Source organism: Ammospiza caudacuta, chromosome 7 (assembly GCF_027887145.1).
Source record: "Ammospiza caudacuta isolate bAmmCau1 chromosome 7, bAmmCau1.pri, whole genome shotgun sequence".
In the NCBI taxonomy this organism is placed as follows: Eukaryota; Metazoa; Chordata; class Aves; order Passeriformes; family Passerellidae; genus Ammospiza; species Ammospiza caudacuta.
The window spans coordinates 35,365,201-35,379,676 of NC_080599.1; the positions used below are offsets into that span (position 1 = coordinate 35,365,201).

A 14,476-nucleotide genomic window follows, 5' to 3' on the forward strand; every position below is an offset into this window, starting at 1 on the left:
TGTGACAGTGATAATTTTTTATTTCCAACTCAGTGCAAAACTGTGGCGTAACCATGGAAAAGAGACCCAGCACACCAGTGGCATCCATAAATCTGGGATCCTCATCCCACAGTGAAGCCATATAGCAAGATCCTTGCTTGATGAAATGGTACCACTGCTCTTCATAAATGTGGGAGGTGATTGTCACCATTTATTTTTTAATAAATTAAGGAATGCTTTAGTGTGATCTCTCTGGGGTGTCTTTGCAGGATTACTTAAAAACTGAAGGATTACTGCTGAATCTCATCTTTTTAAGTTCTTCATTGTACCCTAGAATTAGTGAATTAAAATGTTGTGTGTGTATATCTATATATATGATTGTCTACCTGTAGATTTTCTTGATTTTGAAAAGCAATTTTATTCAGGAATTAAAAGTTACACTACTGTATGTTGTCATATAATCAAATCTAGAAGAGAAGTTTTGTTATTTTTGAGGCAAAGGAGGGATAACGCCAGCTACAGTACACAGGGACCATTTCCTTTTTTGTTGCTCTGTTAATATTTGTTCTGAGTCGTAAAAAAAAAATTCCTTAAAACTTAGGACATCAAGTATGACACATATTTTATCCATAATTTATGGCAACTTGAAACACCTTTTATTGCCTACATAAGTGAATATATGTAAACTTTATTAGTAACTTCATTTCAAATTGAAAATAAGCAAAGGTGTATTGTAGAATTTACAGATAAAGGTTAGTTTTAACTAAGAAGGTATTACCGGTGTTTCTTCATGTTATGGTTCACTTATGTAGAATTGAGATGTATTTTATATTAGACAATGCATAGCACCATTATACAACAGTTCACTAAATGCACATCCCATTCAATCTTTTGTAGGAATTAATATAACTGGACTGAAGTTACAAGGAAGAATTGAACTGAGCCAGTAGGGCTAACACTGATACTAACAGGAGATTACCAGCCATAAGAAAATTACAGCTCTTCTGAAAGACAGTGCCTAAAATAGCAACATATTGTGGGCACCATCATAGGAACTGGTTAACTGATGACCCTGAAGAAACACTTGTTTCCATTAATTCTGCTGCCATTATTTTGCTATTCTTGAACTCTTCCTCTGAATTCTTCTGTCCTTCTGATCCCAAGACAAGATGGCAGGAATGTTAGAAGAGAACATAAATTACAATAAGCTGTCAACTATATAATTATACGGTAACCTACTACACTGAGAAATTACACCAACAGAAATTTGGCAATGTATTGGCTGCTAGCTAAACACAGGACACTCACTAGCTCAACATTAAAAGAAAAAAAAAAACCAGGCTCACTAAAAAGCAACATCTACATTACAAAGAAGCTAACAAAAGAATTCCCTTATGATACTTAGGTTCAGCTGGTTCATCTTAGGTTCATCAGCTACATTTTCTTGTATTATGAATACTTGTTACATTTGCAATTGAATATGTATTTAAGATCACAATGCTACAAACCTTTCTCCAGTATGTAGTTTTGTCACCTTTAGTTAGACACAAATGAGTAATTGCTTGAAATAGGGTTGAAGATTCTGCAGAAAGTTGATGATGTTATTAGGTCATGTGTACTGTAATTACTTGATGACCATGATTTTGAAATCCTTAAGAACATGATTTCCTAAGTAGTAGGCAGCAAGTATGCTTTTGCCAGACAGACTAAGGGAATAAATTTTGCTCCAAAGAGTTTGCTGTGCAGATTCTAAGTCCTGTTTCATAGAGACTTCAGATTTTTAAAGCATCTCTACTAAAGGAGCAAACCTTTTCTGATTAAATTTTCTCTTTCAGTGACTCTATGCAAACACAGCAACTTTTAAGTGTTAAGGAACTTACTGGCAAGAGTTACCAGTGGCTGATGGTGGAAGATGCTTTTTTATTTATGAACAATTGCTACAGTGTCACAGTCCTGAATAGATATGTTGAGGTTACCTGAACCCCACCGTTCCATCTCAACCTGGATTTTAGTTTTTTAGAGCTTGAACCTTCTCAGCAGTGGGAAGTCTTGCCCGAACATTCTTCTGAAATCCAAACGTCTTAAAAATGCATTGACTTATTTTCCAAAAGGATTTTATATATTTCAATGCATTAGAAGGTAATGATACAGCTTTTGAGTGAACTTTTGCTGTTATCATACAGAAAATCACAGTGGCCACACGTGAAACTGTGGCCTCTGTGATGATGGGGCATTAATTTGGGAGTTATTTGAAAGAACACAGTTTAGGAAGTGGTGACAAATGCAGTCCTTGATGCTGTCTTTGAAAGGCCCTGGATGAGAGGAACAAAAGAGGCTTGGGAATCAACACAACAAAGATTTCAGACTTCCAATTTAGCTGCTGATTTGTGGATAACATCTTGGGCATCAGCTGCCTTCTGCAGCTCTCTAGCTTGATAAAAATAGGGACAGTCGTGCTTATTTATCTAACACAAACCAGTGCCATGATGGATGAATTATTTAGATAGCACTCAGAGTGCTGGCCAAATGCTGCTTATTTGTGTTTTCCCCACTGCAACAATGTATCTTCATCACTAATAATTAACTGCTAATTACTGTTGCCAAGAACATGAGAATGGTGTTTACCACCTTATTTGTAATTTCAGTGCAGATGCCTACTTAAAAGTTATGCAAATGTATGAATTTACAGTACATTTTGCTATATCTGGGTTTGATCCTATTCAATTGAGACAAAGGAACAGTAAAGATGACCTGTCTTCTGTACAGCTATAGACAGTTTCTGTTGAATTCTCAACACTTAAATCATGAAATGTAAAGATGCCATTCTAGACAGGGCACATCTGGGTCAAAGGACTGCTGATGCCAATTATGCTTCGTACATAATAATGCACATTTTACCTATTTGGAAAAAAATTCACATTTATTTACTGTCAAACAGGTGTTAAACTTTACACTGGGTATTAGTGATGGGCTCATTATTAACAGGTTTACACAAAGGGATGAAAAAAGCAGAATTTTGTTGAAACAATTTACATTTCATTTGATTTTTTTATCATAAAATAAATTAATTACTAAATATAGGCAGAAGGAATATGGAAGAGTTATAGTTATGTTTTATTTATTTTTTTTAAAGGACAGGCACCTTTTATTCACGAGAAAGCTTGTGAGAAGTGTCCAGTGTCCCCTTTACCCCTTACCACCCAACCCTGATTAAAGGATGAACAGGGAATTGAGTTACAATCTTTGTTAGCTACACCAAATTTGTGCAAGGCTTGGCATAATTGGCTTCTAAAACAACTTTTTCCCCAATTATGGTTTTTTTTGGCAATAAAAATTCAAAACTTAAAAGTAAAAACTAACTTGTCAAAGCAGAACACTGTTTACAGTGAAAAAATAAGTGAAAACAGGTAGAACTTGCATTTTAAACAAACTATCGTACTATGAACAGTGTAAGAAAAACAGCTTATAACATATGTGCAACCAAGAGCTTTTCACAATATTTTCTTCAAACTCTTTAAAATTATCTTTTAATGACAATTATATTTCAGTTGGACACAAATGTATTTATTTTACCCTAGCAATAGAACAAAATATAATTTCTTTAGCCATTTTTTCATGAGAACGGTTCATTGTACAGTTGAGGAAATATATGAAATAAGGCCTGTGGCTTGATTGCTAGTGGTTAGACATGTATTCAATCTTTGCCCTAATGGAAAAGATTTGCAGTGAACTGCAAATTGATGCAGAATATCTCTCCTGCTTTTGCAAGTCTTGTCAGGAACAGTAAGGTACAGTAAATTTGTCCCACAGGATTTTAAAGCCTACGCCTTGTATATAATACAATGTAGGCCCAGGAAAAAAAAATGGTGCAGCCATATTTACAAATTTAGTTCACAAACTGCTGCAGTAAAATGGCTGGAAAGTGTTTATTTCTCTTTTTTTTTCACAATTTTGTTAAATTCAGCAGCAGAAGATATCGTAAATACCTTGTTGGTATTTCTTTTCTTTGTAACAAATAATTCATTTTAGTATACTCTGTGTATATACAAAGTTTTTGCTTTATAAAAATTCACAGAACTGCAAGGTCCAGTCATCCCTGTTACTGGAGAACCACAGGGTCAACAGAATTGTCTCTTCGAGCAGATATGAGGGAGCCTGCACGGGGCCAATTAAGTCTTTTGTAATACTTGAACGTGACCTTTAATATTTCTTTGCTACACTATTAAAGGCTTGTCACTAGTTGCATTTGTCCTTCTCTAACATCTCCTTCCGGAATACATCCTTCTTTGTTAATGGGAATGATATAGCCGTCGCTATTACCCCTGCTGATTTGATAGTACATCTGGAGCTGGTGGCCAGCTCCTAGGTTTGGCATGCTCTTGTAGTAAATGTCCTCGTTTTCACTCCTCCTGGAGGGAGAGAGGTCTTCTTCAACGTCGGGGCTGCTCTCTGGGTAGGGAGAGTCTCTGAGGTTGGGCATGCTCGTGTAGAGAGAGTCTCTGTTGGGGGACTGGAGGTGGTCGTCAGCCTCGGCTGTCAGCTGAGAGACGTAGCTGTCAGTTCCCTCGGTCTTCACTTTCTTCTGGGGCTGGTACAGAAGGGAGTGAGTCCGCTGGGGGATGAGCGGGGCCTCCAGCTCTTTGTGGTGCAGCTCCAGCCCGGGGGCGTCGCTGTGCATCAAAGATGAGGCGTCTGCCACGATGGCGTCATCTTCGCTACTGCTCCCGCCGATCACAGCCTTGGCTGGCAGCGCCCGCTCCAGGTTGTGGTTCTTGCTGCCGCCCCGCAGGTTGTTGTGCACTAACTCTGAAATGATCATTTTCTCAAAAGCTGCATCATTCAGGCTTAGTCCACAGTCTACAACTTGCACGCCGTCGTTATAGTCTCCATTGCGCAATGAGTAGCTGTTGTTGAAATTACCATTTAGCGGTAGAGTATCCATGGCACTTGTATCCCTGGCATTGTTCAGTGAATGTCCTGAAATGCAAAAGGACAGCTCTGGTTATTGCCTGACATGTTTTTATTGCCTTTTTTTTGTTTTTTTTTTTACTTTTTAACAAAGTTCTTTAATGTAGTTCAGGACAAAGTTGTACTCGGAAGTAAAACTTGAGAAAAGTTAGTTTATTGAACATTCCCAAATGTAAACAGTTGCACACCTTATAGGAAAGATGCATTCTAAAAATAGTAATGTGTGTTTCCTGTGGGGAATAGTGGCATTTGAATTTCGTAATTTAGTGTCAATTATGTGACTTTTCTACAAGGAACTGTTCACTCCATGCCCTTGCATATGTAATGCAAAGCAATTCATTTGGAAACATCTATGTTTTGAAGTACATCACCATGATTTAGAAAAAGAAAATTAACAGAATTTGTCCTAAACAACACTAAATTAAAAAGGAATTAGATCACAGACATAACTGAAGGTAAATGTACAACATAAACCCACATAACTGGCAAGCAACTACTTTAACAACATTTCTAACATTTTTTTCCTGTTTTTTTGGTTTTGGTTTTTTTTTTTGGAGATGAAGTAAAGAAAAGAATGAAAAAAATGGATAAATACAAAGAATTCATGTTAAACAAGGACAGCCATCTTTCACACTACAGGGACCAGGGCCCACAAGCACCATCCAACAACACGATAGACAGCAGGTGGAATGACTCACTTTGGACAACTCACATCATGTCTGTCTGCTCAGGCTATCTGGCCTAAGAGTAGCTGATATATAAAAGAAAGTAAAATGATTTATTGTAACATGATGAAGAATTACTGAGCTTCTCAGCAACTTAGTCAGAGCAAGGGTTCAGCAAATTAGATTACTAAGCAATAACAGCTTTTCTTTTCCCACTTAATGTAATTTTTTTGCACTAATATTCTGTCTGCCAACAAAGGCCCCAGGCTCCTAAAGGTCAAAGTTTGCCTGCAGTCTGCATCAGTCACAGTGACAGCACTGAATGAACCAGAATAGTTAATTAAGAGCTAGGCCCACAGTTACCATGGGCATGGAAGTCAAATGCAGAAATGTTAGGAATTCCTGTAAGTATGGGTCACAGAAATTAAACCAAAGAATAAATATTAGTTGTGGAATGGGAAGAGGAAATCAGCCATGGCTGATATCTCATAGCTGTTGAGGGAATGACAGATTGGGTAAGTCTGCTGAAAACATGAAAAGGAGTTTAAGAGGGGGGAAAATGAAGTCTTATGATGATTAAAGTCTTTATGCTTTGGGTTTTGGCTTTTTTTTCCGATAACTTGATAAAGAAAAGGTTTTCCTATAGACACAAAGACATGTAAACTATGACAGCACAGTGCTTCCCAAGCAAAGCAAAAGAAAAAAAAAAACTTTGCAAGAAATTAAACAGTCCGAACCATGGAAATCAGATGGTTAGAGCATTCCTAGAAAAGCACTTTATCTACAGATATGTCTGGAAGTAAAGAAAGAATGAAGTGACTTTACTGAAATGAAACTGACCACTGTGAGGCTGCTGCATAATATGCAAGGCTTGGAGGAGTATAAGGGAAAAGTTTTTTGGAAAATATTTTACATTTCTCATTTTGTGGATTTATTTTTTCATAATTAAAGCTGCAGCTTATCTTAGAAAATTCAATATTCCCTAGAAATGTTGTTTTCAATTAAAAAGAGATTGCATTTTCTCATGAAAAGATTTTTGTCTTCAACTTTGAAAAATAGAGTAATCATTTCCAAATAAATTCTGAGCAATTTGCAAATCATTTTGCATTTGTGTTATTGCTAACTCTTCTCCATGTGTACTGATTTTAACAGTGATGAGGGTTGTTTGAAAGGCCTCTTTAAGCTTTGATTAAACAACTATGTAGTTTCGCAATTTCATGTATGTTCCAAGATTTTTCTTGCAGTGGATTTAGCTGTGCAGAACATATGGCATTTATAAAAGTAGACAACACATTGACCACATGCTGGATTCATTTCCCTCATGAAAGTGATTTAATTCTGTAATTTTCATTTTCTTTTCCTCTACTAAAGAGATATCAAAATACATCTGATAATCCAAAATGAGTTTTCTATGATATACTGCAGAGTTAAGCATGCTAGAATATATTCAAATTGGTTTGATGAGGCAAATTTTGTTGCCCATGATCAGGTAATTAATTTGAAATCTTTCATAGCCTGTAGCAAGATTACTGTAGGAATGTAAAAATATAAGTAAATTATTAAGCATTTCGGCATGACACCACTTTGGTTTTAAACAGCAAATTATTTCAGCATTGAATAACTTGTTACCAATAGGGCTTGCTACAGACCTCATGGTGTTTCCCAAAAAGCAGTTTGCAAGTACTTTTTGAATGTGGAAACATTTTATTTGCAAATTGTGAACCACTTGCCCGCTGAGTCTACTTCATGACCGCTAGTTATGTTTTAATTGTGCCCATTAAAAATCATGCTGAAAAAATTTACATTTGATAGGCAAAGTTAAGTTTTACTCCCATACTTGTCTCTCTGTAGGTTGCTAGAGGAAAGCATAAGGAAAGTAAGAAAACAAGAGAATGAAAATAGAAACTACAGTTCAGTTAAAAAGAAGACTTGAAATAAAAACTGGAAACAAGGTTTTATGAGCTCTTTTTCAAAGATTTATCATTCTATTTACACTAAAGTGATCTTAGGACTCATCAAACAGTATCTGCAAAATATTTACTGATGAACTGCAACATCGTTAAAAAAAGCAAGTAGATAATGTAACAACAAAATGTTAGGTAAATGATGACACCCTTTATTCCTACAGAACTAAACTTTTCTAACTGTTAATCTCAAGGTTTTTCTACAGGAAAATGATCTCCCATAAAGCTGCACTATACTATAGTTTAGATCTGTTTGAGGCTGGATACAATTTTCCACACCAGGGTATCCAAAGGTGTCAAGCAAGATGCCTTGCACTGCTTTATTTTCTCATCCATTCCATAAGCAGGGTTTTCTCAGCAAGCTTTAGAGTCAACCTTATATTGCATAGACATGATACCTCTAAGTGATATTTATCTTGAAGATGGGCTCTCGGACCATGTGGTGTCAGTCCTTTAATAGTATATTAAGATTTATGCCACCTGTGTTAAAAACATGGATAATTATTGGTAAATACTGTTAGGGCAAAGGCATTACTATAATATAGTGCAGTTTTACAAGCTGACATTGGCAACACTGCATTTCTCGAATTTATTTCAGAAATTCAGACTCTACGGCTGGGGTATTGCAACTCGAGTTTCTATCTAGGGAAAAGAGGGAATTTGGAGTGAGCCAAGAAAAGCAGTTTATTCAGGAAGTATAAGCACACCTGGTGAGTTAAACACAGGAGCTGAAGGGGCATTACATACAACTGTTTCTGCGAGCAATGTGTTATAGGGGTTGTTAGTGCCGTGTGGTCGAAGAAGAGGGTTTGTTAGTAGGTAATTGCCAGTCATTCCTAAAGCAAAAGAAACAGAAAAAAAATGTCAGTTGCTTAATTTTAGCCTGACAGTTTCAATAAAGAATAATTTTTATTCATCATGAATCATGTAGGATTTCTAAGATGTAATTCAGCTGAAAATTTCTGGATGTATTTGAGCTATGCATTGGCAATGCAATGGGAGCAGGAAAATACAGTTAGATTCCAGTAATTCTCAGGTGCTGTCCAAATCCCCAAAGTAAACATCTAGTGAAAGTGATATTTACTAATGTATACAAAATCACTGTTACACAAGAGTAGCAATTAAATGTTTAGAGATCAAGGTACTACATAAAGCTATTAGGACTTTAAAAATGATCATAGGGAGCACTTCTGTCCAGAATTGACAGAACTGAATTTCTCAAACTGAAAGGCATTGAAAAACCTCTTATGACAGGATCAGAGCTGTTACTCACTTTATTAAAAACACACAGATAGTGGAAGGGAATTGCTGTTTTCCAACAGACAGTGGATGACAAATTGCAAGAAGCATATCTTAGTATATGCAAAAGTATGCATGCTGAGGGGAAAGCAAAATATTTGCTCTAAGAAATCAGAGCATTCACATTTTCTCCTGGGACAGTCATGCTGCAAACGTATCTGCCAGGTTTTAAAAAAGAATTCCTTGAATGACAAATTTCTTTAAACTATCAGTTTACAAACAATGTAAGACAAAGAAAAATACTACATGAACAGACTCTTTTAAACTCTTGTAAATTCAAATTTACATGTTAACGCAACACCATTTAAACACTCTCAGAATAATCAGATAAAAAACGAGCATATTTTGAGAAATTATTAAAAAGTCAATTGATCTCTGATTTCTAGCTACTACAAGAAAAGTGCCGTGATTTAAAAATTAATTTAAACATTTCAATAAGATTAAATTCAAGTTTCATTTTTTTATTGCTTTGCAAAACAGTACATCAGGATCAGTGCATTATAGACCCAAGGACAATTAGAGAAATAGCTCTATTTTTAAAGTATATATATTTTTATTTGTCAAGTAATTATATATATTCCAAATATTAATGCTTTTGTACTCCCAGAGCTGCTTAGCAGCAGAAATGAGCAGAAATTTTTAACACTCAGAGAATTGTGGTCTGAGTATGCTAATCTTATTTGAAAGTTTGTATTAGTGATCAACTAACAAAATTATCATAGTTTTTTCCCATTGTAAAGTACTTCTTACCAGAAATAACTGAAATATATTCTGCTTGGTTTTTTTAAATTTTGCACACTATATTTAATCTTAGACTACTTACGTGTAATTTATAGTTGCTATTTTTTTCAATCCAAATTTCTTTATTACAAGGAAAAAAAACAATTAAAAGCTTGATTTTTATTTTAAAGGGAAAATGGCACTTGCCATTAATTATTAAACTACCCTAATACATATGTATCACTGAGATAGTGACAAAATTATAACTGAACAGAGTTGATAACAAATTTTCTAATCATGGCAGAACATCTCCAGTGACTTGAGTCTGGAACTTGAAACAGGGAGAAGCAGCTGAGACCTCTGTTCAACACTGGGTTAACGGTGCAGCACAGTTAGGGCAAACCTCAGGAGTCAAGACAGCAAATTAGAGAAATTACCAAATTTTATGTGCTTGTATTTTTGGAATTTTAGTATGACACTTAAGGAGACATGAAAAATATACATTTTCTACCTAGGAGAAGTTACTTAATTTTGGTTTTTGCCAGAAGAACATGCAGGGGCAAGAGGGGTGGGAGGAGCAGTGAGACACATAGATCTTACCCACTATGTACCAAATATCAAAAGTAGAATCATGCTTTCTGATACCTTTTGCTTTGCAAATACCACAATTTTACTTCCAAAATGAATGTAAATACAGGTTCCTGCTATCAAATCCTGAATTTGGATTTTCTGTTTGAAACTTTCTGAGTGGAGCAGGAACTGGTTGCAGTGTGACCAGGACTACCTGCTCTTCACTTAAGGATTGGGTGGAAGAAGAGGCTCCAAACCTGGCTTGCACACAGCAGTCCTCCCTCCACTGCTGGCTCAAACTGCCTCCAAAACACAGCAGGGAGGGGAGAAAGGGAGGGACAATCTGTCTTGGTAAACACCCTTGTCTTCTGTGTGGACATGAGAATGAGGTTACAGATTTCAAATTCTATCTGAGATGAGAAGTTTTGAGTTTTGAATCCTCTGTGCCTGAAAATCTGGATTCTGTCCCATGTTACAGATATGATGCTCTTTGAAATAGAAAAGATAAATGATTTACAGACATCTTTTGCATAGAAATGATATCAATTAGATTTCACTGGGAAAATTTCTGCACCTAAAAATCAGTCAAATATGCATTAAAATGTTACTGCACTCATATTTCTATTTCAGATTTAACCTATAAAGGTTAGGAAAGATTTAAAATTATGATCTTGCTTTTAAGCTAAATTATTGATGAAACTAATTTAAATACATTCCCATGAATTGAAGAATTCAGCTTCTATAGCAGGGGCCAGTTAAGGGAACATGGTTTTCAAAAGTGCTGGTGGATAACTTTAAAAATCTGCTTTTAGAGAACACTTGTCCAGATTTTTTTTTAACATTATTTTCAATTCTTCTGTGTTAAATGATATAAAATCTGTAATAATTTATGGATTCTAAAACTGAAATGTTCCCAGTGACTGACCTTGATTAAGTGTTGAAGTGCTGTTGATGTCACCTGAGATAAAAGACGATTCCGATTGTTTTCTCACAGTGTCATTCCACATCCTCCTTATCCGACTCTGTTAGCACAAAGCAGTGAGACAAAACAGTAGATTACAAAAAGATTTTTTCCGGCTCATGTGCTATTGTGTAGAATATTTGTGTTTATTTTAGCCTAAAGTAAACCATTTTTCTAGCACATCATGAAATTTCCTTATTTTTTTATTAAAACTCTAATTTATTAAACTTTAGTTCAATGAAACATGGCATAAATCTTCCTATAAATAGTCCCTAATTACAAGAAAAAAACCCATATTTGTATTAGACCAAAATAACTGTTTAAAAAGAAATAATTCTACAATGCAGAAGTATGTATTTACCATCTAAATGACAATAATGAGAAGACAATTAGTCTTTCTGATTGGAAGACATCTCAGTAGGCTTTCCATAAATAAGGTAATTAAAAGATGCTGTCAAAATCTTTGTTACCTGAGTGCCAGAGGAATAGCGAGCACTGGTTCTGGTGGTTGATGCCTTCACTGAGCTGTGGGGACTCTCAGTTGGAAGTGCTCCACAGCAGTAGGAATGTCTGAAGCATTTCCCATATTCCTTACGTACCTGTGGGGGAAAAAAAATTGCTTAGCACAAGAAACAGTTTTAAATAGCTGCTGGCAAAAACACATGAACCTTGCATTGAAACTACTCACTTTTCAAGCATATAGATAATTCTTGTCTGTTGAAATGCTGGCTGTTAGCAAACCCACGTATTTCTCTCTACTCGGTGGCAGCATTAGCAGCTACCCAGGAGTTTTGAACCAATTATTTCCAAGGTATACACACACTTCTTAGAGATGTCCCTGAATAATCATCACTGACTTAGTTATAGAATTGTTTTTATTCAATTTTGATATTGTAGATTAATATAGTAAAGTTTACTTGAATTGAATGCTGGCTGAAAATGGTGGTTTTTGTAAGAGCTTTTGGTGCAGAAAGCAAAACAAGCCTGTTTTCCCATCCTAGCAGGCAAGAAGGGCTTGAGCACTGCTCAGTACTACCCCTATGCAATCATTCCCAATAAAGAGTGCAAAATTTCCAATGCCTGTAAAGGAATTTTCTTACTCTGTGTAACTCATCCAGCTGCTACTTCAGATGGCCACACCTGCCCTGCCCTGAACAGAGCTCACAAACACCACTGACCCACTCCAGGCACAGCCCCAGCTGTGCTGGTGGAGCCACTTGCCAGTGTTCCAGAGTCACTTTTGAACCATAAAGGCTGGGAATGAAGCACCTTTCACTTTTACGACCAAAACATAAAATTCTGTCTTGGTTGAATCTAAAAATTTGAATATACCCATATTTCTGATTTTTTTTTTTTTCTGACAGAGCAGCAAAACTAATTAATGACTTCAGTATTTGGGCTTCATTTATTCACTTTCTTTTTCCAGTGACCTACTGGAAACATTAGTTTTGTTATGAGTGATAACAATTGCCATAAAAGTAATCAGGATCACTTTACAGAGCAGTTAATTCTCTTACATTCCATGACTGATTCATTGACTATTAGTTTTGGACAACAGAAAAGTGTGTGCATATCTTGGCAGCAAGACTGCACCAGTTAAAGGACAGAGTGGATAGAATTTGTATAGATGTGTAAGTCTAAACTCATAAATCTTCCACCAGATTACATGGGAATTTAAGTGTCTCTTCTACATCAATGAGACTCATGAGTTACTGTGAAAAGAGGGATTTCAGCTAATCTGGAAATTCTGCCTGACCTATGAATATATAAGACAGAAAGTTACGTGTATGCAAAAAGGAAAGAAGAAAAAATGCAAAAAATTAATAGTGTGGATTTACACATGTAATGTGCTGTTTTCTACAGGAGTTTTACTCAAGGAATACATACTGTGCTGTTTTTATAAATCACAAGGATGAAGAAAAGTTGAATAATTTTTACTTTAACTTCAAGCGAGGCACAATAATTCAGCTTTTTATAAAAGTACATGGTACATATTTAAAGTCAACTCCTACCTATATCAGCACAAAAGACATGTAAAAAAATGAAAACAGAAATGAAACAACTTCAAATTATAATTTTTGAACTTTGAAAACATAGGTCTATATACATTGTCACTGGATGGTGTAACACCTAAGAAAAAACTCTCCTGAACACTAATGGATATTAAATGCTCTAAGCCACTACACAGCAGAGACAATAGCAATCAAAACTGTATTTTTACCCAAACACCACCCTCCAGGGCTGGTTTTGCCTAATGCCTGTATTGCAGTGAATGTACATTATCTGTCAGGACTGTGCATTCCACTGTCATTATTTCTAAATTATAGCTTGTTGGAAACTGATGGAAGCAACAGCACTATCATCTCATCAGAACTGGAAACATAATAGTTTTCACTTGCACAATTCTATTTCTCTGTTCAATTTAGTGACCAAGTAGTAATAACAGAATAAAAAGACTACATTAGCTATGCAGACAGAGCACAGGACAATATCCAGTCAAAGGCAGTGACACTTAAAAATCTTAAATGGCAGCTTTAACATTCTTTCAGGTATAAATCTTATTGCTCTAGGTTATGTTTTTTCATACTTGACTGGTATTTTAATATTGCTTTTTGCTGACTCCACTTTATATGAAAACAATGCACAGCTGTAAAAAGAAATAAAAAAAAGGAATCTGTTTCTGATTTTCAAGTCCAATACAAATAGTAAAAAGGGAAACATTTTATGAAACCCTAACCTAGAAAATATTTGCATTTTGGGAATGTTTGTATTTTCTTCCCTACCTTCTTATCTTAGGCTCAATCTGCTAAGTGTGCTTTTGTTTTCCCCAAACGAGTGGAGTGTCATGTTGATCCAGGTAAAATTCTGTCTACCAGATCTTTTCCTAAAACACCTCTGAATGCCATTGTCTACACCACATTTGGAGATGCTGGTAATGTTAGAGTTGGTACAGTTGAGAACATGAGCATAGGGTTTTTGTATTTAAACAACACTTTATCCAGTGGTCTCAAACCATCTTGTAAATATCAGTTAATTATGTCTCTGGTGAGCTAATTATAATGGGAGTTAATAATTGCTAGGTCTCCAGCCTAAAACTGGGAAAAATATTTATAATCTAAATACTGCAAATTGGATATTTCCAAATGTAGGGCATACTGCATTTCATGTTAAGTTTGTTTGGGTGGGATTTTTTGATGTTCACCCTTCCTCTCAACTCTCATTACTTTCATTTGTCCTGCCTTCTAAGAAAGGCTTTCATTAAAACACCTCTCAGGCATCCTTGGAAGCAATCTCCACCCTCTGCGGAAGACAAGGGGAAGGGAAGAGAAGGGAAGAGAACCCAAAAAAGG

The 14,476-nt window shown here is 35.7% G+C and overlaps 1 protein-coding gene across 2 annotated transcripts in view; it reads right to left on the minus strand.

Moving 5' to 3' along the window:
• Positions 1-515: 515 nt before the first annotated feature.
• ADGRL2 (adhesion G protein-coupled receptor L2) overlaps positions 516-14,476 on the minus strand; it is a 158,999-nt gene continuing 145,038 nt past the window's right edge. The window contains exons 21-24 of one of the 2 annotated variants that reach the window (XM_058808994.1): positions 11,597-11,725; positions 11,091-11,187; positions 8,284-8,412; positions 516-4,956 (exon numbers count right to left, since the gene is read on the minus strand). In XM_058808994.1, the coding sequence (XP_058664977.1) occupies positions 4,202-4,956; positions 8,284-8,412; positions 11,091-11,187; positions 11,597-11,725 (1,110 nt within the window). In that variant the 3' untranslated portion in view covers positions 516-4,201. The remainder of the gene's footprint in view (positions 4,957-8,283; positions 8,413-11,090; positions 11,188-11,596; positions 11,726-14,476) is intronic. The other variant, XM_058808995.1, reaches the window with a different exon arrangement.